This window comes from Boleophthalmus pectinirostris, unplaced genomic scaffold, assembly GCF_026225935.1.
Source record: "Boleophthalmus pectinirostris isolate CB_2022bp ecotype Guang Dong unplaced genomic scaffold, ASM2622593v1 HiC_scaffold_18, whole genome shotgun sequence".
Classification (NCBI taxonomy): Eukaryota; Metazoa; Chordata; class Actinopteri; order Gobiiformes; family Gobiidae; genus Boleophthalmus; species Boleophthalmus pectinirostris.
In genome coordinates this window covers 20,039,889-20,066,179 of record NW_026571133.1, presented here as the reverse complement: position 1 = coordinate 20,066,179, position 26,291 = coordinate 20,039,889, and the positions used below count along the sequence as shown (strand labels likewise).

General features: G+C 37.6%; 2 protein-coding genes across 2 annotated transcripts; one reads left to right on the top strand and one right to left on the bottom strand.

Moving 5' to 3' along the window:
* Positions 1-6,237: 6,237 nt before the first annotated feature.
* Positions 6,238-22,094, top strand: ppfibp1a (PPFIA binding protein 1a). The gene is made up of 25 exons (XM_055153781.1): positions 6,238-6,378; positions 11,593-11,672; positions 13,176-13,384; positions 13,941-14,021; positions 14,562-14,675; positions 14,762-14,872; positions 16,002-16,094; positions 16,640-16,757; positions 17,229-17,290; positions 17,380-17,446; positions 17,530-17,636; positions 17,810-17,883; positions 18,007-18,049; positions 18,307-18,433; positions 18,823-18,949; positions 19,021-19,140; positions 19,240-19,390; positions 19,547-19,658; positions 19,737-19,825; positions 19,940-20,062; positions 20,141-20,266; positions 20,435-20,623; positions 20,844-21,002; positions 21,078-21,143; positions 21,223-22,094. Exons 2-25 carry the CDS (start codon positions 11,609-11,611, stop codon positions 21,301-21,303), a joined length of 2,613 nt encoding a protein of 870 aa, XP_055009756.1. The 5' UTR covers positions 6,238-6,378; positions 11,593-11,608; the 3' UTR covers positions 21,304-22,094.
* On the bottom strand, positions 22,087-24,766 carry LOC110161379 (NADH-cytochrome b5 reductase 3). The gene is made up of 9 exons (XM_055153782.1): positions 24,605-24,766; positions 24,218-24,343; positions 24,066-24,138; positions 23,871-23,977; positions 23,654-23,783; positions 23,489-23,572; positions 23,287-23,372; positions 23,108-23,207; positions 22,087-22,817 (listed from the first exon to the last, which is right to left on the bottom strand). Exons 1-9 carry the CDS (start codon positions 24,623-24,625, stop codon positions 22,645-22,647), a joined length of 900 nt encoding a protein of 299 aa, XP_055009757.1. The 5' UTR covers positions 24,626-24,766; the 3' UTR covers positions 22,087-22,644.
* Between the last annotated feature and the right edge of the window lie 1,525 nt (positions 24,767-26,291).

Genomic DNA, 26,291 nt, shown 5'->3' with positions numbered 1-26,291 from the left:
AAGCCGGTATGGCCACATAAAATTTACTTTCATTTTACATACAATACCCTGCCTTCTCCTCCATCAAGACCTGTCACAGCTTGAACTATGGCCTGCATAATAAATGACATCTTGTGAACAGCAGTGCTCCTTTCAACGCTCCTGTCTGCCCTTGTTCGTTGTGTGAGGACATCAGCAGGACTCATGCAGCTCTGCGGTTAGCTGAACTGTAGTCTAGACAAGGGTTGACCTTTCATGGGACCACTGGCTGAACCAGCAAACTCCAGCCTTGTTTTTGCATAATGCTATCTGACTGGTACAAAAACACTGACCTTTTCCTTGCCACACAGAAAATTATTATCGCTCAGTGCAGACAAAATATTTAAATATTAAAAAAAAAAATCAACTTCTAATCCCTTAAGAAATTTTTTAAGAGTCAATATGAAAACAAGACCAACTCTAAATGAATCCCCCTTTGAACACTAGAGGGCATGTATTTGTTCACTTTTTTACATCACCATGAGGGGCCAGTGTTCTGCCTCTTCAAGCCAAAGAGGGGACACTTGATAAATTGGGAACTAGAACTACACCTAGTTTGTAAAATAAAATAAAAAAACTATGTATCTGAAATGTGTTGATCTCAAAGATGAGAGTGGAGAGTTGAGATGACCACCGTCGAAACCTGAAAACTTGTGTAATACATATGTAATTATGAGCACAATTATTATGAGGTATACATAATACATAGTTCCTATGTATTTCAAAATAATACAGTATAATTATTAATTTTTTTTTTTTGAAACTTTCTTCCACCATTATTTGTATTTATTTGCTGTACATCAGACACCTGTGTGACATTTTAGAGGCTGAGTTGGTCTTTTTGTGACCCTGCTCCAACAATCCCTGTGGAGATAACAGGAGGATCATAAATTGCTCCAGCATCTTGTTATCATAAACACACACAGATACATAGATCCAACACAACACAATAGGACAACGCAATAGGCAAGGAGCAAATATAAGCCAAAATGGCTCTTACTGTATCGACACCTTTACCAGACTCGTTCTTGTCAAGCTCTTGGGATTTTGCTTCTTTCTTTGCTGTTCTAACAAGTTAGGAAAAGTTGGGCATCAGCCTTGATTTTTATGATTACCTATTATTTATACATCCTTTTAACGACTTTCCCCAAAAATAATGCATCCATAAATGCAGTCCTGCCCTCTGCTGACACTTTATACAGACTCTATCTCAAACTAAGACTTTGAGAGCAAGTGGCATTCCTACTGTTGAAACAAGCTTGCTGCATCTGGCATGATATAATCAATAATACAAAAATCTGTTGAAATATTTATCGTACACTTTTATCCTTGGACAGAGATTTATTATGGGATTACTAAAGTAAGACTTTAAAGATGCCTCCACACATCTCTTTAATTTTTGTTGGGTTTCTACTTATTGATAAAACAAATTTAAAGTTAAGGATCTTTCTGGATTGTTCAACTCTGTCCTAACTTAATAATGGCTATATAAAATAAATGATAAACTCTACTGGTATCTTTTGGCAGAGTCCACTAATGTGTCTCTATAAGTTGTTAATGTGATTGGTTATAGTCAGACAGACAATGGTGTGGGCTCAGTATAAATATAATTGCATTGTGAGTGAAACAGTGCACGTCTCATCAGTTGGATGAGGGCTGGTACTGACTGCTCTATCCTCAGAGGGATCAACCCAGAGTAGAGAGGTGGTTTTTGTTTCAGATTTACCCACTTAGAGTACATTATGTACAAACTAATTCAATAAATAGGATAGCATCAAGTGGCGCTTCACAGTTGTCACTAACCAACCCTAAGCAATAACTGTTGCTATAGAGAGGGGCTTATACGTGATCCATCCTGCCTTTCACATTTGATTTTGTTTAATTGAAACTTATGTAGGCACAAGTGACCAAAACTATTTTCTCTTTGTTTTAATGAAAAGTATGGATAAGGTACCATGAAATAGTTTAGTCCTTGTTTTGCAGCAGCTATCTACCAATTTACATTATCACAATGAATGTAGTGTCAATGATCGTTTTCCTTTGTTGCATTCTTGTGTTTTAGGTCAAACCATATCACAAATGCTTTCATACAGTAGGAACTTTTCGTAGTTCTGGTACTTTCATAAGTTCGTGGCCCTTTGATGTAAATTCACACAGAGATGGACTGCTCAGGGGAAGGTACTTTATTCTCAGACTCATCCACAAGAGAAATTTCTCCAAAAATGCAATTTAAAATCACTAAGCGGTAATAAAAATTCTGAATTTATTTATTTATTTATTTATTTATTTGAGACAGGGACAGCACACAATTTTCGCATTAACCTTGACAGGAGAGATGCATTGTACATCAGGTTGTAGCATCAGTGCTAATTTCCACCTGTCGTCCCTGGACAGGTTCATTGATTGATTGTATTTAACTGACCTTGACTATCAACTGTTCTGGAGACCTGTAGCATGTTTTGGGTTGATGGGGGAAACCAGAGCACCCGGAGGAAACCCATCCAGACACAGGGAGAAACATGCAAACTCCACACAGAAAGGCCCTGGGCGACCTGGGGATCAAACCCAGAACCTTCTTGCTGTGAGGCATGAGTGCTAGTCACTCAGCCACCATGCCGCCAACTGCTACAATAAATGAGTTGAACTGTTCATGTAATTATGTGTGTTGTTTTTGCATCACTGTCTTACATGCATGGTTTACAGTGCTCAAAAGAGGTACAATGAAAACTTGTGCTTACTTAAATATGTATATGTTCTACATTAGAAGCTTATTTATTTCAAAGCAAGTTCACCCACTGTCAAGAAGAGTTAGGTTGTTCCTCTGACTAAATATGGACTGGGGGATTATAAAGACTTATAGTTCTTGACACTGTTATGCGTGAAAATGCTTAATAATAGATATAGACATATGTACAGTGCTTCATACCCATGCATAACATAGATAGTTGACACATAAAGCAGGGATATGTTTTGAAGAGCTTCACCAGCCAAACAACACTATCTGATTCAGGTTATTCAAAGACCGCTGCGATAAATGCTCGAGTGCAATAACAACAACAAGGGCTGATAATAGATGCAGATTTAGTTGAGACAAGTGGACAAATAAAATGTTCACTGTGATTGTTTTTGATTTATGTTTTGCCAAACACTTCAGAACATGAGGTCAAAATCTGTGTCCTGAAATGGCTGGAGACAGACTGCAAAGGGGTGTTTCTCGGCACAAACTGTCCTCCACGGCAGTCCAGCTTGTCTGTTTATGATTGTTTGTGCTTTGATAATCTAAAGTACTGCGACGAGTTCTCTCTGCAGCTGCCTGTTGCTAGGTTTCCCTGCCCTGTACCTGGCTCTACATGAAGCCAGAGCATTTCTCTAGGGACAAATCAGCTCTGAGTTCATCCAGCTGCAGCTACTGTTACGTATAGATGGTTTAGAGCTTGTAAGTTATTTAGTGCAATTTTTTTTTCCGAGCAAATGGGAAATGACTTGAAAAGAAAAATACAAGACATGATTATGTGAATATGTATTAATAATTCTAAAATCTCATTAGTTTTTATTTGGATTAAAACCTTTTAACATACTTTTTATGAAAAATGATTGATGTGCAAAATACACAGTGAACTTCATGGGTGTAATAATAGGGTAACAGCAAAAAAGGGGGAACAAATACACATTACTGGTTCATAATCGCTTTTATGCTTTGTCATATAGGGCTCCATGCTGTTTTAAACCTTGCTGTAAAGAGAGAAGTGATTCTGAAAATAACATGGCTTGCTCCAGATGATGGACTTTGGGGAAGAGCACAGAGGGAACCTTAGTAAATGTCACTACAGACAATCAAGTCTGTGCTTCATGCAGCAGCTGATTTAATAAAGCACCATCACTGTGCCGCTTGTCATGTTTTATATATATATATATATATATATATATATATATATATATATATATATATATATATATATATATATATATAAACTGTTTCTCTCACATGGCATTTCGCTCATAGCAATATGTAACCAGCCTATAATGTGTCAACAAGCATGAGCGTAAAAACAGTATGTACAGGAACATATGTCCCTCCCACATGCATTTGCTGTCACTTATACAGTATAATGTTTTCCTTGCAACTTGTGAAAAGGAGAAACCTGTAATAAAATGTGTATTTATCAACCAAATGGGTTTGCACCAGGGAATTCAATGAACTTCATATTGCCCATGTTTTTGTTTTACATCAGATCTCAATTTCTTATATCTTCTAAATCTTGTCTAAAGTTGTACAGAATTATTCTGGTTATTGTCAATCAAATTTAAAGTTCAAATCAATTATCAATCTTGAAAAGTGACTTCTAAGACACTTTATTTATCAAAAAGATATGTATCATATTGTATTGATTTTGCCTATCTTTTACGTGTATTAGATTACGTGATTGCGCATAAAATTAACATTTTCTATACCTCCTTAATATCCTCATGCAACAATGCTTTCGCATTTGCTCTTCACAGGATACATGTTCTTATTCTTAGCCTGTTGGTGAGAGGGGTAATTATGGGATGTCAGCAAGGCCTTTGTGGCTGATGGACACAACTATTTGTGGTGAGTCTGTTTCTTCACTGTACATGCACTCACGAACACAGGAGATGTGACAGGGATGATTAAAACACTTTCAACAACAATTCAGGTTTTTCAGTGTCTGGGTTGATACACATGGCACAACACATTATACTGATGTCAGATTCAATTAAAACCGAAAGCCACTTACTGTGACTATAGAGCTAGACCTGTGCACAACATATAATGGCTAATGGTGTGGATTGATAGTGAGGCTAACTTTACTGGGAGTCTTGTCCTGCCTGTTTGAAAGTGTGACAGAAGGCATGGAGACACATAATACTGCACATCAATTATCAGCTCAACAAGTGTGTTACATGAGGGTAAAATAACAAAGAGATGTGATCTGTGCAGCATGTCACACCTCCTTTCTTAGCTATTGAACACTTGTTTGTTAGTATGGCTCATTGGAAACTCCTATAGTCTTCATATAGAAACACAATACATGTTTAACCTATTTAATCAAATCACATCTTACAAAATTGCGAGGTGTGCATCCTTAATGTGTTTGGACCTGGGGTTTTATTCTCCATATGGTTCTCAACATAGCACCCAATGGTTATATAAATAAATCAGACATTGTAGACATATAGCTCCTCATTCTAGTACCTTCAGATTGAAAATAACTTCTGGATAGTAGTTGAAAGAGATCACTAGATCATTGTCTTCAAAACCTTTCCTACCATAGATCACTTCTGGACAAATGAGTGATTATATTGACAAGCAGGTGGGTTGTAATCCAGTGCCACTTGGACCATATTGCAATTGTTAATTTTGAAAGATCAACAATTTGGCTTGGCACTGAGAAAGTATGCTGAAGTGTGTATGCGTAACACTAAACGTTTGTGTACTTGCCAGGCACGCATGTGAACAACTTGTTGAGCTGGGAAAGCAGAAAAAAAGAACTCTCAATGTAATACTCTCCATGTAATTAAAAAAAGAAAAAAAAAATTAATTGAGATTCAAGAATTCAAGAAATAAAAGAAAGACATCAAAAAACTGAACAACATTTCAACATTTCAGTAATTCAGGAAATAGGTAAAGCCTGAAAGATTGCCATGGCCACTAATATTCCCATAAAGCTCTGGGAAATAACTCACACTTAAGCACTGTTGATAGAGCATTTTCTTCTACTGTGCCAGACTCCTAATCAAAGCCACTACTCCTAAGATTTCATCAAGTGCTCTTCTTGATTAAAAGAAACGTGTGTATTTTCCCTCATGTTCCTGTTAAAAAGACAGAAAAAAATATCGACACAAATAACACTCTTACCCCATCTACTGGCTGCCCAGCAACGGTAACTGGGAGGCTCAGTTGGTTTGTAATTTTAGCGAATCTTGCTTGATGTAGAGTATCTAATGCTGTCAAAGATGCAAAGATGGTAAAGTCTTTGTTTTTCATTTTTACTGAAATGCCAGTAGATTCAGTAAATACAATGTTCGGTTAATTTTAGGATTAATAATTGTTAAGTCATACTAAAATGCTCGCTTTGATGATGTACACATAAAAAAAGAACACGTGAAAATCCTCCGGGCTTTTATTTTGACAGAGTTGATCTTACTTTGAAGAGAGCGCTTGTGCCAGACGCGCTGTTTTTCCGTCCACCACTTTTAACTTGACGTAATTCGCTCGAGATTTGAAGTTTGGGTCTAAACTTCAGCAAAGCAGAAACTGAATGAAAGCGACGCCGATAGCGATGCCCTGTTAGAAATCCACTGGAGTCTGCAAGATCTCTTCGTTTCTCTTTCAAACGCGTAAGTTTAAAGTTGTGATATAAAGTGTATTGTTTTATTGCAGATCTAGCGACAATTTGTTGTAGTATCCCGTTGCCTGTAGAGCGTCAATACTATCCTATACTAGTACATTATAAAAGCGTAGATTAGTTAACTTTCTTGCTCTTAGAGTACTAACACAAATAACTGTTAAAGTCTGTTTTAAGCCCAGCATTTCATTGCCTGGGTGAGTATTAGTCACTCACGTTTTCTGCAGATTTCAATACATTTGTGCAAATTTTTACAAAAGAAATTTAGCTTTATATTTGATATCTGTTTTTCAGATTTAGAATTATTTATTTGGACCTATAAGTGGGCTAAAACGTATGCAAGACTACCATTCTCATCAGTGTAGCTAATTAAATTAAAACTTGATAGCCATTTTCATTCAAATGCAAAGATACGTACTTTAGACTAGGCTCTAGCATAGTTCTTTTTTTTTTTTCTCAACAATTTGACTGAATCTTGCTGAAAATAAGGTTATTATGGCCTTTTGCTCTCCAGCTGGCAGCATTCCCACTCCATTTCTCATTATGATCTGGCTTCTGGAGCCAGACCTAAAAGCATAACAAAAGATTTGGTTCCCCTTTTAACTGTAACCATATTTGTACCATGGCTGGCGAGCTGCTTTGAGTCAGACTTATATTGTTTACTGTGAGGAAATGATTGATATATAGGAGCTGTATATATTTTACATTGTTCACTCATAACACCATTATGAACACATACTATTGTGCACTCACAGCAGACCTATACTACTGTAAAAAACATTAGCCAGTGGAGAGCTGTTTTCTCAATTACTGCTTTTTCTTGAACTCAAATGCACACAAGTTGATTTGATTGGGACCTCTGTATCTATGAAGTCTGCATTCCTCACATAGTTGGTTATGTGCTCTGGAGTATCTCAAGTGTGATTTGTAAGATGTTGTGGTATATGCATCTGATTTAAATTAAATAATAATCTTGCAAGTAAAATGATTCTTCTCATAGAAATAATATATTCTCAACAAACACTAAACTACATTGCATTCTGCTGAGGTTTGAATTTTAACAGTTTTTGTGATTATGAGGAAGCCATTTTCCAGAAGGTGGCAGGAAACGTTTCCCGACAGCCCAGAGCCAAGGTTCTTCCTGGCTCAGAGGATGTATCTTGAATTGCTTTCTCTTTGTTCTGCTCATCATTTTACTGAATGTAGGCAACATTTTGACTTCAGGAGGCTTTGAGGTGTAAGAGCTTGCATCCTGTCACTTTATATCAAAAGCTGCATTATCTTGGCTTGCAGGGCTTCTTTCTCAGTTCCTTCCTTTTTGTCATGATCTTTTTCCTTTCTACTATTTCATTGGATATTGCTGGCCCTAGTGGAAAATCTGATGTAGTGTAGTTTGGAGCAGGGTCTGAGTCTTGCTGCTGCCATGTGAGTGTCTGGATGACAAAGAGGCATTTGTGCACATGCTCAGAGTAGCAACCCCAAGAAATATAATTCTAGTTTAAGTGTGCACTGTCTGACTGCAGTCGTGTGTTAGTGAAATTGTTTGAAAGTTAGTATAAACAATGACGTCAGGAGTGAAGTGGAGTTTGAGGACTGAAATGGAGTTTGGCTGCCACATCAAGTCACAATGAAGCAAGTGTATAATCATTTAGCAGTGGTAGAAACTATTGTAGTCCATGTGGTAGTAGAGGTAAGCAATACGTTTTAAAAATAATCATATCTTGATGGTGATATACAGATATTTTGTCAATCAAAAGAATGCCTGTAAATGTTTTTGAATGAACCAAAAATTTACCACAAAAGTGGAGAAATATCACTGTGTAGCATCCATGTTTGTTAGATTACTATGTAAGCTCTTTTGTTTTTAATCACCCTTTTCATCTTTTGAGTAAGTTTAGTAGTATTTTATTTTTTTAAATATCTCCTACCTGTAATGCTAAATTACTTCTGTAGCTATAACTGCCAAGAGACTGACTGTTCCAATCTGTGCCTCTGACAACCTCTGAGTTCCAGCTACTGCCCTGAACACTCCACTACCTGCAGTTATTTTTCTATGGCACTGTATTGCTGATTATTTTATGCTATCACAACAGTACTACTGTGAGTGGGTTTACAAACTCTACTGGCAAACAAAAGAGTTCAGAAGTATCCAAAGTCTGACTGTTAAGTGCACATCTGCAGCACAGCTGGAAGTGTGGAGTAGTACAGAGGCCCTGCTGGAGGCGTGTGTATTTTACAAACTGTCCACTCTTTGCAGGTCATTTAATCCCTCACTTCCTGTTTCAATGCATTGTCCCTCCCCCTATCATATCGTTTCCCCTCATCTAGTAATCCTGTACAGTTATATGGCTTTTGAGATTTTACTAGCCCCTACACACGTCCTTAAAGACCATAAAAGCAGGTTTTAGTCAAAGTACATTGATTAAACAATTGTATTAGTAGGGCTGCAGTTGACAAAATAAATTCTTGGTGGACTAAAGACATCGTTGGAACGACTAAAAGGGGGTGTGGTGTAGTAAATTTATTCAAACTATATTAATCCCACCAGGGGCAATTGGTTTGAGCAGTAAAGAACACAATCACAAACAGCATCTTCAACTGTGAAGTTAAATGATACTGTACAGTCACTTCCAAAACGCCACTTACTCACTGAATGCTTTCCCATTTCTTCTGTGATACATAAATCCTTATAATCTTAATATATTATAATCTTAATAATTAGATGACTAAAATTGGTCAGTTAAGTCACCTCCTTGGTCAATTAATTGACTTAACAAGCTAACATACACAAAAATGCGTACAAACAGTGGCTCCCTCTTCTCTGTATTAGTCAAGGAAAAACTAAAAATAAAACAAAGTTCCATAAAGTGCCATAAGTGTTTTGAAGGCAGGTAAGCGCAAAATAATAATGTGACCATTTGCCACTTTACAACTGAACAACTGCAGCCCTCAACTGTATTGTAGGCTTTGTAAGCATTTTTATTAATGAAAGAATTTCTTCTTTTTGGCATCAGGATGAGCAATAGTCGTAAATGCTTGCTGATTTGGCTCACTGAATTGACAAAGACTGTATGTAGTAAACAGGTTATACAGTTTGGTGGGCTTTGTTGATGTGGAGGTCTTGCAGGTCTGTTTGAAAGCCTGTGGAGTGTGGGGTCAAAGGTCATGGGGATGTCAGTACCAGTGTTTTAGAGGAAGCCAACCTGCTCAGGAATGCACATGGTGTTCACTCCCACTGAGGTCTTATCAACGCTCACAGCAGCACATTTTCCATTGTCAGATAAACCCACCATCCATCAGTTTAAGTTTTTTATTTTCAAATGAATTTAAAAAGCACAGACGCCAGAAAATAAAAATGTTAATAGAAACATAATGAGAGAAATTCTTCAAATTGAATTGAGTAATATAGTAATTGTAAACTTGATTATCATTTTAAAAGACGCTTTGCCCCCCTTACTGACTTCTTGTGAAACCTATTAAGTGGATACAATATAGACATTATAACAGGACTTGCAGCACCCCTTAGATCTGATCTTTCAATTTGAAAGTTTTGAATGAACAACACACGAAGTAGCCATGTTTCTCTTTCTGTTTCATTGTTAACAGAAAAAAAAGAAAATATTTAGAATCACAACATAGGTCACATTCTTGGAGGAGGACATGCTCTTAGCCCGTTCTCCTTTAAAGAACATGCAGCTGACAAAATATACTTGGCATTTTAATGGTAATGAGTGGCGGCTCTATGTCCTATTCCACACCAAACACAAGAAAATGTAGTCATTATAAGACCTATACTTCTGTACGAAAGGATGAAGAAGAATATCCAAGAATTGTTAAGAATTTACCTGAACTTTTTGTGATTTTTGCTGTAGTTAGTATTTTTTGTTTAGTGCCTCAAACTGATTCTCTAAATGTTCTAATCACATTAGAAGTGGAAATATAAAAAATACCACATATGTTGTTTTCAGTTGTAGGCTGCATTTAAATATTGAGTATATAATATAACCAGGGTATTGTGTAAAATAGATTTTTATGAGCTTTCTGCCATGTTATACTTAATTCATCAAAAACATGGCTGAAGAGGTTTAAGTTTCAGCAATTTAGCATTCTCTCCCAGGCCTCATTCTGTAGCTGTCACAGTTGTCTGATACCTAACTTTAACTAATATTTCTAAAGCACAATTTGTTGATTTGACATAATTTATCAGAATATTATTATTGTAATCCTCCTAAACATTATCAAGATATTAATTTTTTACAACATCGCTGACTCCTCAAATCACATCTTAATGAAAGCCTTTTAAAAATAATATAATTGTTCCTGGGTTATTTCAGTGTCGAATGCGAGCTCCTTCAACTGAAAGAGTATATTGTTGAACATTGATTTTTCATGGCTCCCTCCAGTGTAATCACATATCTAATGCCTATATTTTACCATGCAGAGTGTGACACTTTGACCCCAGAGAGGCAGGAAATGAAGTAAAGTGGGCTAACCCACCCCCTCATTCAGAAGTGTGTGGACAAGCAGTGCCCTTGTTTTCCATAGACTTTTCTTTTATACGAAAAGCACAGTCTCAAATCAGATTTAGCTCAAAGTGATACTTGATTATTGGATGCAAAAGGAGAGACATGTGATCCAATGTTGTCATGGGGGTTTGTGTCCAGTTAGTTCTGGAAGTTTAAGATGCCACACATGCCAGCTCTGCTACAGCCCTGAGACCCCGAGGAGAATACTTTCATTATTGCACATCAGGGATGGTCTGCAAACACCCATGACTACCCAGTGGTCAGACACAAGGCATGCTGGGTAATAACTTCAGGCAGTGACATCATAAAAGCACTTTCTAGTGTCCTAGACTGTGGGGTTAATTTGATGTAAAATATATTCAATAAGAGAATGGGTGATTGTATTATAAACAAGAAAACTGTTGTTAGAAATATTTTTCCATTAATCTGGTAATCTTGTTTTGTTCAAATATTTCAAAAGATAATTGAAAGGCCAAGACATTCTAGTGAATAACTTCAAATTTCTGATTACAATTTGTTTGGAAATGAAAAAATAAGGTGATTGTTAAATTATGTCAGAACTCCTAAGTGCCTCTTTAATGATCTGTGACCACGATATATTAGATTATAAGGCCTGATGTGTTACTTTCATTGTAATTTTCTTGATTTTTTAATACCTCTTTATATTTTGTATTTTTCAGATTCATTGAGCAGATCATGATGTCTGATGCCAGTGAAATGTTGGCTGCGGCTTTGGAGCAAATGGATGGGATCATAGCAGGTAACCGCAGTTGGACGTTCAGGCCTGACTGTAGTACGTCTTTAAGTGGCCATGCCATAATATGGGATCAGACCACATCTGGAAGCCATTAGGATCATGCTGGGAATACAAAGTCCAGCACAATGTGCTCGGTGTGAATGTATTTAGAGTAGTGCTTCAGTGGTGCCACTAGATCATGGAATGCACATAATCTCACCTTGAGACATTTTTATTTTGCATGTGCTGTGAATTCAAACTTTTCATACCCTGACTGCAATAAAAACTAACAAAAAGTGCATTCAGGAACAGCAAGCAAGCATTCTTACACAACAGAGGAACAAAAAAGTAAGAACCAAGCTATGAAGGAACAGTGGCACAACAGTTAGTACTTCACAGTGCCTCACAGTAAGAAGGCCCTAGGTTCAACTCCCTCGCAGGATGTAGCCTTTTTGTGTGGAGTTTGCATTTTCTCCATGTGTCTGCATAGGTTTCCTCCAGGTACTTGGGTTTCCCCAAAATGCTCTCTGCACGTCTTATTGCCAATATTAAAATGCTAAGTAGAAAGGCCTGAATAATGCATTAAGTGAATTTCTCCTGTGAGACTGCTTAAGCTCTATTTTATCTTAATCACCAACTAATGTGATTTAATTAGGGCAGCTTTGAAAGTAAGCCATATCAAATCAAGTCTGTGGACCACTGCTCCATGCATTAATGAAAATGAATGATTTTTCAGGGTTAGGTATATAAACTCCAGCTTGAGAACTTTTGGACTTGGCAGACTTTACAGATGAGCAAAGCAGACATGAGCTCAAGAGTCCCTTTTTCCACTGATTTGTGTAATTATAGTGGTGACCTTTCCAATAGAAATGAGTGAGCCGATTGTCATGTGACTTCCCAAGTCCCCCCCTGTTTCTGCGGAAACCACAGCCATCATCAGGATCTCTCCTCTGCCACTGCGAAGAGAGAGAGCGCTTGTATGGATATATAGAATAAGCAGAATATATGCTATTTGTAGCATGCTCCAATATGCTATTTGCTCCAGTCACTTCGCCCATTGCGATCACTAGACTTTAATTATGGTGGATTTTAAAACTGGGAACATTGGGGGATGCTGAGGCTCTTAACAGCTCCAGTGCCCGTGTCTATGTGCTAACTGTGCTATAGTGTCATTGACTGAAGTCTCACTTATTATCACAACCAGTACTAATTATCCGTATTTCCATAATTATTTTTAGCAATGGAAGTCCATTTCAGTTTTAGCTGTTTGTGATTAATCTGACAGAGGTCAGCACATGATGGAGATTAAAGAATATATGTCCCCGTTGGGAAATTGCTATAAACATGGGCTTGTGAGGCACAAAAATTTATAGCTTTGTTATTTAACACAGTCTGATCCAAATCATGACTCCCACAGTGCATTTTGATAGCTTGTTTTTGTCAGTGTTAAATTAAGGGTTATGTCTTGACACATTTCATCATCTTCTCAATGTTGATGTTTTCATGTTATGGTGTTTAAACCTCTAGGCTCCAAGGCCATGGATTACTCCAATGGCCTGTTTGATTGCCAGTCCCCTACATCTCCGGGGTTTCTGGGTGGTCTCCGGGTGCTGCACCTCTTGGAAGATCTGCGGGGAGCACTGGAGCTCATGGACAATGAGGAGAGGGACAACCTGCGCTGTCAGATCCCAGACTCCACTGCAGAGGGGCTGGCTGAGTGGCTGCATGGGCGAATGGTGAAGTGCTGCATTCTTTTTGATTAAAGCTGGTGTTACATATTTTCTATACTTGAGTATACTTTATCATTAACACAAACTGAAATAATGATTCTTTTTCGGTAACACAATATTTGACTGGTTCTGTCATAATTTTTGACACTGTACATATGGTCCAGTTTTGATGTATACACTGCGATCCATTGTCTACACACTGATGCATTGTTTATATATTCTTAGTGCATGGAAAAGAATATAGAATATAGAAAGAATAGAGCACTCTTGCTTGGAAATAGTTTCCATCTTAAGCTTGACTTGAGACTGATCTTATGTTTTCATTTTTTTCATGATATTTGAGGGAAAGTTTGCTTTTTAAATTTTTTCAAATCACTTACACATGAGAGCTTCTCAGATTTTAATTTTTCTACAAGAGAAAGTTTTGAAGCTCTTTGTGGAGACAGTCACACCATGCAGACTTCTTTTCTAACATGCTTTTACCTTGAACCGTTTTGAGTCTCTGGGACTTTGAAAGTTAACCACGTGCTAGGAACATTGATCAATGTTTTGTCCATTTCAGACCAATGGACACAGCTCTGAGGCAGTCTACCAAGAGCGTTTGTCACGCCTGGAGAGTGACAAAGAATGTCTCATACTACAGGTGGGCTCTGACTACTCAATTGCCTTTTACTTCAGTTTAATTTCAGTTTGCAAAGCTTTATCCATTACTGATTAACCGCTGTGAAAAATGGCTTCAAAGACACAAAAGCCTTTCTTACAACTTTAACACTTACAAAACAATATTATATTTTAGTATTTTTGGTCTTTAAGCAACTTTGTGGAAGTTTAAAGGTGTATCGTGAAACTTTTCTGGTAGAGGGTCTGCCAACTGCTTGTCTCACTTGAGTTGTTATAGCTTTACCTGGAATGTTCCACAATATAGCATCTCAAAGGAGACAAGCAGGTGGCTCAAAAGTATTGCAAAGCAATAATATTCCATTGATACAAATGCCATAATTTCCACCGAACAAGTTACATAGTGCTTCCTTTATGTTTTCATTTATATTTCATTATATACAAACCAGTGTTGTTTCTATGACAGTTCTGAGCCTGAATAAATGGAGATTACAGTAGACTACTAGATGATAAGGCTACCTCAAATCAAACACTGAATAAAAGTTTGAATTTGTACTGTTTTCAGGTTAGTGTTTTAACAGACCAAGTAGAAGTTCAAGGTGAAAAGATTCGAGATCTAGACTCTTGCCTTGAACAACACCGTGAGAAGTTAAATGCGACGGAGGAATTGCTGCAGCAGGTGTGCTACTGTGGAAAGAAATCCCATAATCCAGAATAGAAATGTAATGTATTTTGTATTTATTAATTTGATACTTTTTCTTACAGGAGCTTTTGAACAAGTCAGCACTGGAGACTCAGAAGCTGGAGCTGATGACGGAGGTGTCCAGTCTAAAGCTGAAGCTCTCTGCAGTGGAGCGGGATCACAGAGACAGTGAGGTAAAATGAACTTTTAGGTCCACTCTAATGTGCCACTATTAAATGGAAGGTTTAAAACGGTGACTCCAGACTTTGGCGGTCTTCCAGGCATTGTTTTGCCCGATGGTCCCAGTCCGTCATGTGGTGTGGGTTGAACTTCATTAGAGGTTACAGGACACTCAGAACTCACTGTACTCAGCAGCTGTTTCCTGCCAAAGCTCCCCCAACTCCCATTCACCCCACACATACCTCCTCTGCATCTGAGCATACAAGACTTATAGTTTCCATACTCCTTTCCACGGGCAGAAAAATTAGGGGGATATTTTTTCCTTAAGTTCAGTTTGACATATGTGAGGAACTTTTGTATAACTTCTAGATGTAAATTGTAACCATTATAGATTATTTTATTAATCACATTGTTATTACATCACTAATATAATAATCAGAGTTGGTGGGGAATATGACTGCAATCTGACTGTGATTGCCTTTAGATATGAGATAAATGTTGAAAAAGAAGAATTATGTTCCGAGTGCATATTGTAAACAAGTCCAGGTGCATTAACATCTGAAAGAAGACTGAAAAATAACATGTCTGTATAGGTGTGTACGTGTACACTATAGGTACAACACAATCAATTTTTCTATTAAAAAAATATTTTTTGTTCATTGCAGAGGACATTATATTAGATAAAAAACAGCAGCATTTGCGATTCGATTGCCATATAATTTGCTGCCCCACTGGGAAGCTCAGTAGATGCTGTGGCCAACTGCAGTGCTGTGGTCATTGACCTTTCTACAAAGTGTCTGTTAACAGAATTAGCAGGAGAAGTAAGATAAACAGAAGATAGTACAAAACAATCCCCTATATCCCTTTAAATACACATTGGCATCTTTCATATTTCCATTAATTTCCAAAACAACCAGTTGAGCTATTAAAAGCCTTTGAAGTAACTGTTTGTGACATTTCCCTTTTAGACAGATTCCCGAGAACTTAACTTCTTGAGGGGATTGAGTGTTGTGTCTTTGAACAAAATTTTTGGTGCATTTGACAGATTTTCCAAAAATTGAGAATCAAATTGTCATGTGTCTTATGGGTCTCTGCTAAGGTCTTTTTGATTCTTAAAAGTAATCCAAATGTTCTTTACCTCAGGGCTTGTACCAGGAAGTAACTGACCTGCGATTCAGAGTGACAGATACTGAGAATGAAAGGCTTCTGTGCGAGAAGAAACTCAGAGCTACTAAAGTGAGTTTCAGTTCTTTGCAGAGGTCAAAGAACCACTAGGCTTTGTAGTCCATGACTGTATGTAGCACTTAAGTGGCTTTTCTCAGTGACTCTTCTATCCCTCCTGCTTTCCTGTTGTTATTTGAACATTTCTTTGGCACTCTTACCTTAAATGTTATCCCCCTAAAGTGGGACATGTCGGAGTTCACCAAATATGAGGTGAACAAAGTTGCTTCTCCGGCTTGCTTTGGTAATTTTCAGTATAATTATTTAATTTTATTTACTCTCAATTGGACATAACATCATTTCCAATATAACCTTATATACAGCCCATTTTGACTCATTGTGACTTTATAGTTAATGAACTTGAGTCCTCCTAACACTTTTCTTGAATTTCTTGACACATGATGCTCACTTGCAGTACTAAAATGGCCGACAAGTGTATCTTGCTTTATAAGTTGCGGCACAGTGTTTGATAATGTTACTTAACCGTTCCCTATGTAATCATCTTTCCATGTATATTCAAAGTATTTTTGGCTAAATAGATACTTTCTCTTGCACTACAGGATGAAATGCTGCTCCTTCAGAGGCAGTTAGACGACCAGGAGTTGGAGCTTACGAGACTGAAGGATGAGGGCAGACTGAGAAAAGACAGCTGCAGCAGAGCAGAGGGAGGAGAGAGAGGTCAGGAAACAAAGTTTTACATTTTCATCACAGCAATATACAGAAGTCTTCATGGGATTAGACACAAGGCATTTCAAATTCTAATAACAGCAAAGTCCCAGAAGCATATTTAGATAGAATCTTTCATTTATTGTTTTATTCTCCGTCTCATGTCTCAGGCAACATAAACTCTAACTTCTTATCTGAGATGTTCATACCAAACTTAGTGACTGTTTTACACCTCCTACCTCTGGAGACATGATCCAGACGAGTGCAGTGGAATGCTCCTGTATATTAAGAAAGGGCATTTATATGACTCTGCTTGTTCACATCCACTCATGTAGATTTTGATCCCAGACAACTAACCACATATTTCCTGGAAATCATAATTGCATAAACTAAAATCTATTTAATCTTGATTGAATTTTTTTTTTCCTGGGAAATGTTTATGTGTTCAGACCAAAAGAATTTTTTGTGTAATAATTGATTTAGATACAGAAATGTTGAAGATGAGGAGGATTTTGGAGTCATTGACATCTGCCAATGATGATAAGGTACTCCTAAAACAAATTAAACAATTATGATGAATACATACTATTGTATTGTACGGATTTATTTTATTATTTATTATATTCTGATACAGGAACAAAGAATAAAAGAGCTTGAGGAGTCTCTTACAAAGTGCAAGAATGTTCAAGAGATAGACAAAGGTCAGTAATGTACAGGGTCCTTCAGTAATCACTTAACCTAATTAAATGTGGCCCCATACAACACAGAGTTTTGTGTTTCTCAGAGCGGTTTAGGGAAGATGACTATGCTGATATCCAGGAGGATTTGTCATATCCATTGTCCATGGAGGTGGATCAGGTCGTGGTGGAGACAGGAAGGAGCTCTGGAGAGGTAAACATGCTGCCTCTGTCAAAACAATTTGCTCACAGGATAAAGCCCAGACTCAAGACTTCCTCTGAAAAGCCTCCCACTACACTTAAAATCCACAGCTTCAGATTTCATTTTGTTGGACAGTGTTCATAAGAGGAAAATGGCCTGATATTACAATTGTGTATGTGTTTCAGTCTATTCCATGTATAGCAGTACTTTCTGAAATGAATGAAATGGACAGAGAACGACAACTAAAGGGAACACAAAGGTAGACTATGAACAAAATACAATGTATCTTAATAAAGCCTTCCAACACAACACAACCCACAAAAATAATAGCTGTAGTTGCTTATGGTGGCCCTACCAAGCATTTCAATGTTTCTCTTCATAGTTCGATTGAAGGGAGCTCACCAGAGGAAAGCAAAAATCTACAGGTAGGACACTAACACTAACTTATTTCATTTATATATAATATGATTTATTATAATATCATATTGAATTGTCTTTTTAAAATCTATTTACTGCCTTTGTGTTGTTGTTTTTTTTTCTTCTTTTAAACATGAAATGAGTTGAAATGAATGAATTTTATACATTTGAGGTTACTGTCTCAAGACAATTAATGCTCATAACGTTTGTGCGACACCTGGTGGCCAATCACAATATTACATTATATTCTTTTTTTGTTTTCCAGATAAAAAATAATGAACCCACAAAATCAAGTTCTGAAAGTTTTGGTAGTAAGAGGGTTCGTGCATCTTTTGGCCGAGGATTTTTCAAGTTGCGTGGGGGAAAACATGGTGGTAGCACATCAACTCTGGGTGAGTCTCTCATTGGTCCCACAGAATGGATGCTATTTATATGTTACAACCTCCTACCCTCCTAATCCAATCTTTAAAACTATTAAACAGTGAATACAATAACTTTCTTACAACATAATCCATTCTATTTTGCTGTTTGTTGACCTCTACCTACTGACTCAATTACGAAAAAACTAAATAAAAGCAAGTTTACCCTCTTTGGTCACGGCTTTCAGCAGAGCCACATAATTGTGTCAACAATATAATTGTTACATAATCTTGCTAAACTATAGAAATATTAAATATGATTGATGATAAAAATGCGGTGTTCAGTGTGATTGGTAGTTTCTCAGAGAATATGAATGACATTTTTAATTGTTTAATTATTTATTTCTTTATTTTTGCAACAGAAGCAGAACGTAAAGGCACAGATCATCTAGACTTGGCGGGAGTTAACCCACAAAAATCTGAAACACCTTCACCAATTTCACCAGAAACTAAAAAGAAGTCAAAGGGTTTGATGAAACTTTTTGGCAGGTCAGCATATTGTTTGTGTTTTGGTTCTAAGTTTTATCCTTCTTGTCTAAAATGTGACATAAATCCTGTAGACTAAAGAGAAGTCACTCTACATCATTTAACCTTGATGATGCCGAGATGGAGTTCAGGAGGGGAGGAGTCAGAGCAACAGCTGGTCCTCGCCTTGGATGGTCACACGAACCAAAACACCAGCAAGTGTCCTTTTTACACAATACACATCTGAAAGTATCATTTTGCTCTATAAGGAAATAATTATTGATCTGATCAGGGCTGTTTGTGTGTCTTCTCAGAGCAGTAAGTGTTCCTTTCTCACAGTGGAGTAAGGAGGAGGTCTGTGCATGGTTTCATGAACAGGGCCTGGGACTGTACGCTGCTCAAGGCCAGAGCTGGATAAAGTCTGGACAAACTCTTCTGCATGCTTCACAACATGATCTGGAAAAGGTAGCTACTGGTTTCTGTCTTATGTTATCTTTTATATCCAAGGCATTATTCAGTAAAACTCTTCAATGATGCTGATGCATTCATTTGTTTAAAAAAGAGTTTGAAGTGTTTGATCACCTGCTCTAAGCCTGCTGTTGCCTTGCCTCTACTCTTCAGGAGCTGGGCATTAGACAGCCGCTCCACAGGAAGAAGCTGCAGTTGGCCCTGCAGGCTCTGGGATCAGAGGAGGACGACCTTCAGGGCAGACTGGACCACCACTGGGTCACCAGTGAGTTACACATTTTTGTCATCTTAGGGCACATTTTTAATATCACTTTTTGCTAAATAAAGGCTACTGTTTTGTCAGGATGGCTGGATGACATTGGTCTCCCACAGTACAAAAGTAACTTTGATGAGGCCCGTGTTGATGGACGTATGCTGCACTACATGACAGTGGTGAGCTAATGGAATAATACTTGTTCCTTGAGAGGGTTTCTGATAGTTACTGAACATAGACATAACCCTTAGTTTTCATATAGTTATTGTTGTACATTACATTGTGTGTATTAGGAAGACCTCCTGTCTCTGAAAGTGGGCAGTGTTCTTCATCACCTGAGTATTAAAAGAGCCATCCAAGTCCTTCGGCTCAACTCGTTTGAATCCAGCTGCCTCAGACGCAGGCCCTCTGATGAGGTAACTCACACATGCATTTACACATACACAGGGTGTTTCCTAATTAGACTTTGGAGTGACGGCTTCATGTTTGTGTAGAATAATATCACACCAGCTGAAATCTCTCAGTGGACCAATCATAGAGTGATGGAGTGGCTCAGGTCTGTGGATCTGGCAGAGTATGCTCCGAATCTCAGGGGGAGTGGGGTTCATGGTGGTCTCATGGTAAGAACTCCTTCATAAGTTGTTCTATATCGGAAGTTAAAATAATGTGGTGAAAAGAAAACTTATTTTACTTTTTTTCTGTGGCTTAAACATATGGTAAATTTTAAAACTCTTTCGTCAACACATTTAAAAAAGATCCTCCCAAAATGTTTGTCTGTTTGTCTGAAGGTGTTGGAACCTCGCTTCAATGTAGAATCTCTGGCCCTTCTGCTTAATATTCCTCCAAATAAAACCCTGCTGAGGCGCCACCTGGCAACACATTTCCACCTGCTCATCGGCTCTGAGGCACAGCGGCTCAAACAGGACTGTCTGGAAAACCCAGACTACACGGTTCTGACAGCCACCGCCAAGGTCAAGGTGCTGCTTACCATTTTATTATTATTTTTAGTTTTGTTTACCTAGTATAATATTAACATCACATTATAATAATAATGATGATGATGGCGATAACGATAACTCTTTTTAAAGTTGTAAGTTATAGCTATTTTTAATTGTTTGACGAGTGGTTGTGTTTTTTTTTTTTGTATTTGTAGTGTACATAATTATGACCCATAACTTTGACTTTTCTGTCCTTTAGCCGAGGCGTTTATCATTCAGTAGCTTTGGCTCGTTGAGAAGGAAACGCCAAGATGATGGTGATGAATTTGTCTGCCCCATGAATGTGGAAATGCCCAAGAGCAGCAGCTTCCAGAAGGGGGCCCAGGTGTACGAGGACCACCTGGATCACCTAGAACAGGTTTAAGGGCACCTCTTCTGCTAACACAACCGATGTTTTAACCTTGTCACTGAGTGGTTTATGATGCTTTGGCAGATGGAGGATTCTGAGGGGACTGTAAGACAGATTGGAGTATTTTCAGAAGAAATAAACAATTTGACAGTGAGTTACTTACTTAAGATACACACTGTAAACAGTTCATTCCAAATGAAAGATAGCAATGCAAATTTTTATTTTTCAGAGCATGCTGAAGGAAGACGAGTTCTTTCGGGAGGTGACTGTGTGTCCTGAAGATACAATAGTAGAAACAGAAAACTCCTAGTGTCTGAGTGCCATGTGGTGAATTAAAGTTTATGAGAGGAGAGGTAACTGTGCCAACACCAACTGTGAGCTTATCCTGTCCCAACACTTTTACTCTGATCATTCTGGTTTGTCTCATTTTAGGAGTTGTATAACAGCTATTATCTATATTTAAATACGTGTTTCATTTGTGGTACTAAGGGGGATTTAACGCTACAAATATGGGATGTACATTGACTATATTTTGGTTTATTCAGTGAAGCAAAAACAAACTATTAGCATGTATTAAGCACATCAAAATTGGGTCATCACTACCTCATGTTAGAAAAAAATATATTATGTATAATATTAATATTATATATAACATATATAGTAATAAATTTGACTGCAAGTTCTCAGTTTATTTATGGCAACAACAATTTTCAACATTTTTAAGTGGTTACTTTTCACTACTGGTAAACAGTAATATATCTTGAATGCAATACATTTTGGAATCTCCACTGGTATGTAGAAACCAATTTCTGGGTTAGAACGGTTTTAAATCTTGTTAGCCCTGTATCTTCTGACTAATAAAAAAATCTCAATCTTCAGCAACCACACAACATACTCATGGGCGCCCAACTACATAGTTGGTTTAATTACTTTAAAAATATTGCATTTGTAGTGTTATGTAGCTGTGGACCTGGGATTGCACTTAACATATTACTGTTTTTTACTTTGTTTGATATTTAAGACATGTAAACTACCATGTATACTTCATTACCCAGTGCATGCTTGATATAATTTTTTACAAATAAAACAAATCTCACTGAATTGTTTCTTTAATGTTGAGAGCTCACTTTAAACACAATTAAAATCTGAATTAAATTGTGACACATCAAATTTTAAGTCTAAGCATATCGTAAGATGGCTACACTGCTGCCATCATGTGCCAACATTATATACAACATGATGAAAATTTTAAATATATACCCAGTAAAGAGCACAGCAGCCGTAACACATTACAAAATGTGAAAATAAAGCAGTAAAATTAATTTCATCATGCATAAAAAGCTCTGCAAGTGTTAAGGCACTCAAAAGCTGAAGTTGTAAAGCCCCAACCAATGTGTTAACAAGATGTTGATTGAAATAAGGCTTCAGAGGGACAGGTAACATTGGATTTGGCATCTTTTCTCTTGCATCCATAAACTTTCTGCATATATGACTGACGTCATCCACACAAGAACACTTGCTAGTGACAAAAATTGGTCCACACTTTCTTTCCATTGAAATATAAACACCACAGCGTAAATATGATTTAGTGCAAATATGTTTAGTGCGATTATGTTTGAGGGGCAGCATCTGTTAAGGAATTTCCTTTTCCTCAGAAGGTGAATCTACGGCTCTCTGAGTGTCCTACTTTGTCTAGGTTGGGATTACAGGCAAACTGGATCATAGGTGGCGGTCCACACATTAGAATGAGGGTGTCATCACCGGGGCTGGGCAGATGGTCCCTCACCATGTCTTCATTAATAAAACCCTGGCTGTACTCCCAATCTGAAAAATAGAAAGATGCTCGGTGAATTATACAGCACATGAAGATTACACCACTAGAAACATGCAATACCCAATGGGCTGAGGTCAAAGTTTCTTAGGTGACAAGGCTAAGACTGTTAACTATAGCAAGATGGAGATAATTGCTGTTAACATGTTTGAAAAAAACTGGTACACAGTGCACTCTGCTAAGGCACACCACAATTGAAAAAACATTTACAATCACTGTTACCCGCTCACAAAAACAGAAATTCTGGATTTATTTCCACTGAATAATCAGTGGGATCACTTACTGGCTGGGGCCTTATCCACTGTGAACCACAGCTTAAACCGGTCAGGGTTGTTTACTTGTATCTCCTCCAGTTCCGCTCTCAAAAGAATATCTTTCTCAGTCTGTTTGTGAACAAATGAAAAATGACAGAAATATCAGTCAAATGTACAATGTGTATAAATAAGGATTAAAGATACCTACTTGGTTTGCGAACAACAGATGACATACAGTCTTATCATTGGGGTCTTTCATCACGGCTGTGATGATTTGTAGCATAGGGGTGATTCCTTGTGAAAAATAAAATGGACAACATTCCCTTGGGATTTATCTAATATAGGATATCACAGTCCAGACTTGCTCTGCCAAGGCTAGAGTAAGACAAAAATGAAATATTGTTAGATACCTGTCCCTCCAGCTATCAAGCCAAGATGTTTGGCTGTTTTTGTTTCAGCAGGAGCCTTCTTCTCTGGCTGGATAGCAAACACGCCTGTAGAAAAGATTCATTCAGTTATTGTCTGTGACATTGTTCATGAATGATAATGAGTGAGATCCTTTATGATTGTCTTACCTTTTCCTTTGTACACAAGAAGACCACTTGGCCCCCTGAAGTCAATAGTGTCATTGATTTTGAGACTTTCCAAATACTGACTCATCTTTCCACCTTCAGGGAATTTTGGATGAACATCTTTGAAGTATATCTGTCAGCAAAACAAAACAAGTGATGTGATGTACATGTGATGTAAGCCTATGTGGGTAAATTAGAGGCATACGATGACCATATTTACCTTTACCACTAGATCCACAAAGCCTTTGTCATCATCACTGGACACAGGAGTGTATGGACGTACAACCAATTTACCATCTATTCTGGCTGACAAGTAGATGTGCTGACCTTGGAAAACAAGTAATCTTAGTGTTAACACTTTAATGTTAGCACCATCCATTGTGTATACATTAAGGAAATACATATCTAAGTTTACCTATGGGAAGACCAAGGACATGAGCAGGCGAAGGAAGAGCAAATCGAAACTTTCTTGTGTCATGGCTCACAATCTAATCATGGAAAGACAACATTACAATAATCGCAAGCCATACACGGTTGCCAGCTCAAGTGATCTGTTTGATAGGGTACCTCTTTGTCAACAAGCCGTAGAGCATATTTTATGTTGGGGTCTTGTAAGGTAATAGCAGGTCTCCGCTTTGCAAATAGAAGCCTGAAAATGAAGTTCATGATGCTATCCACGCTCCCCCGGATTAGCTGTGATAAGATCAAACACAGTTAATTTTACAGTTATTGTAAGCACCCGTGTTGTGTCCATTTTGTTCTTTGGTTGATGCTGGTGCGTCGCAAACATGTTTTAGTCTGGTCTATGGGCTGAATGGGATTCGTGAGTCATACACATTCCTCTGGCAAGGCTAGACTGTGCAAACTCAATTCAAGCTAACAGCAAAAGCTAACGTAATTCCGTTAACTAGCAAACACACGCAGTAATTCGCAGCCAAAATAATATTAACTTACGCTTATAAGATAGGACAACATTTTGCTCTTTCAGACACAGTTAAGTTCTTCAATAGATAAATAAAGTTCTCCAGTAGGAAGAAGTAGCTGCGCAGATCTGACAGTACACCCAAGCAAGCTGTCACAATGCTAACAGCTGCGAAGCTAATGATGCCTCCAACATCCGGTCTGCGCTGCAAAAATAAAAGGCTTGTGTTTTTGATGTTTTATTCTGGAAATGAAAATCGCAACTTCTTTTTTTTCCCGGTTAGCTACGTGACAGCAGCCACGTGAAAGGTGTACGGTGTAGGCATGGATCTATTAAAATACGGGTGTAGGCCATAGACCGTATAAGACAAGTAGGCTGGATCATTTTCATTTTTTTTTTAAATATATATTTTCATTAATTACGGTTTAAAAAACGGAAATGTATGCAACACTGCAGAACAAAGACGGTCAGCCTCTTTTTTACTTGTTTTTGAAACATTAATATGCACATTTTTTTAACATTAGTTTAGCCTAGCCTTTAGCAACAGTTCGCAACTTAGAAGGTCTACATGTGGGCGGGGACATGTGGCAGCGGTCTACTTCAACATACCCGATTAATCTCTCAAATGCACCTAAATGAACAGTAAGGGACCACCATTATAATAAAACTAGTTCACTTTGCATTTTGGTTTTATGTTCGCCAGCTTACAAAAGTTTCGTCTTCATCATTTTGGGATTCTAAAATGCATCTGTATCAAAGCTGCAGTTTACATTGCTATTGTGTAACGTATAATTTAATGATATACTTTCACCACTGGGTGTGGTCTCATAAAGGACAAGCATAAATGTAAAGTGTCAGAGGTAACCCGGTGCAGACTGCTAGAGCGTTATTAAAGGCGGCTTCTATTCTTTTAATGCTTCATGGTTTCCTGCAGATGGCAGTATTGTCCTGTTTACAACGTGGTACTGTCCTGAACTAAAGTAGCCTGACCGGACCAAACTGTGCATCAGGACTAAACTACTCTTTTAATCAGGACTAAATTAAGAAAGCACCCAATTCTTTATGGACGCGAGAAACTAAACATTGATTGTTATTTGTCTGAGCAACATGCCTGTATAAGGTACATGCCAAACTCAAGAATATGTACATGTACATATGATGGGACCATTTCTGGTGCTCAAAAGGAGAAGATTGAAGTGTGTGTGTGTTTTTTTTACTACAAGATAAAAGAGAAAATAGTGTCGGTTTATTTGACCATTATAAGCGTATGGCATCATTAAAAAATAACACAATACACCAAGTCAAGTTCTGTATCAACAGGAAATAAAACATTTTATTGATCATTTGTGTATATGAAGTTATATAACAACAGTCAGAAAACTCCACAGAGTTAATCACTACACAAAGTGAAACAAAACTGTAAAACACCTCATCAAAATGAAGGTATACACAGCAAATATAACTGCAGCCCACGTCACAGCGGGCAATATGGCAGGAAAAACACCCCAAACAGTTTTACAAGAGTACAGAGAAAATTTCACACACAAAATACTCAAGCAGGCAGTTGATATACACAAAGGCAACTAGGATCTTTCTACAGCATCAGATTCTAATACTTTACACAGCTTTGTTTGTAAAAGGTCAGTGTGGCGTTTGTTGGTCTCACTGGAAAGAATCATTAATTCCTTGTTGCACAGAGAGCTTATAAATTATTTTACA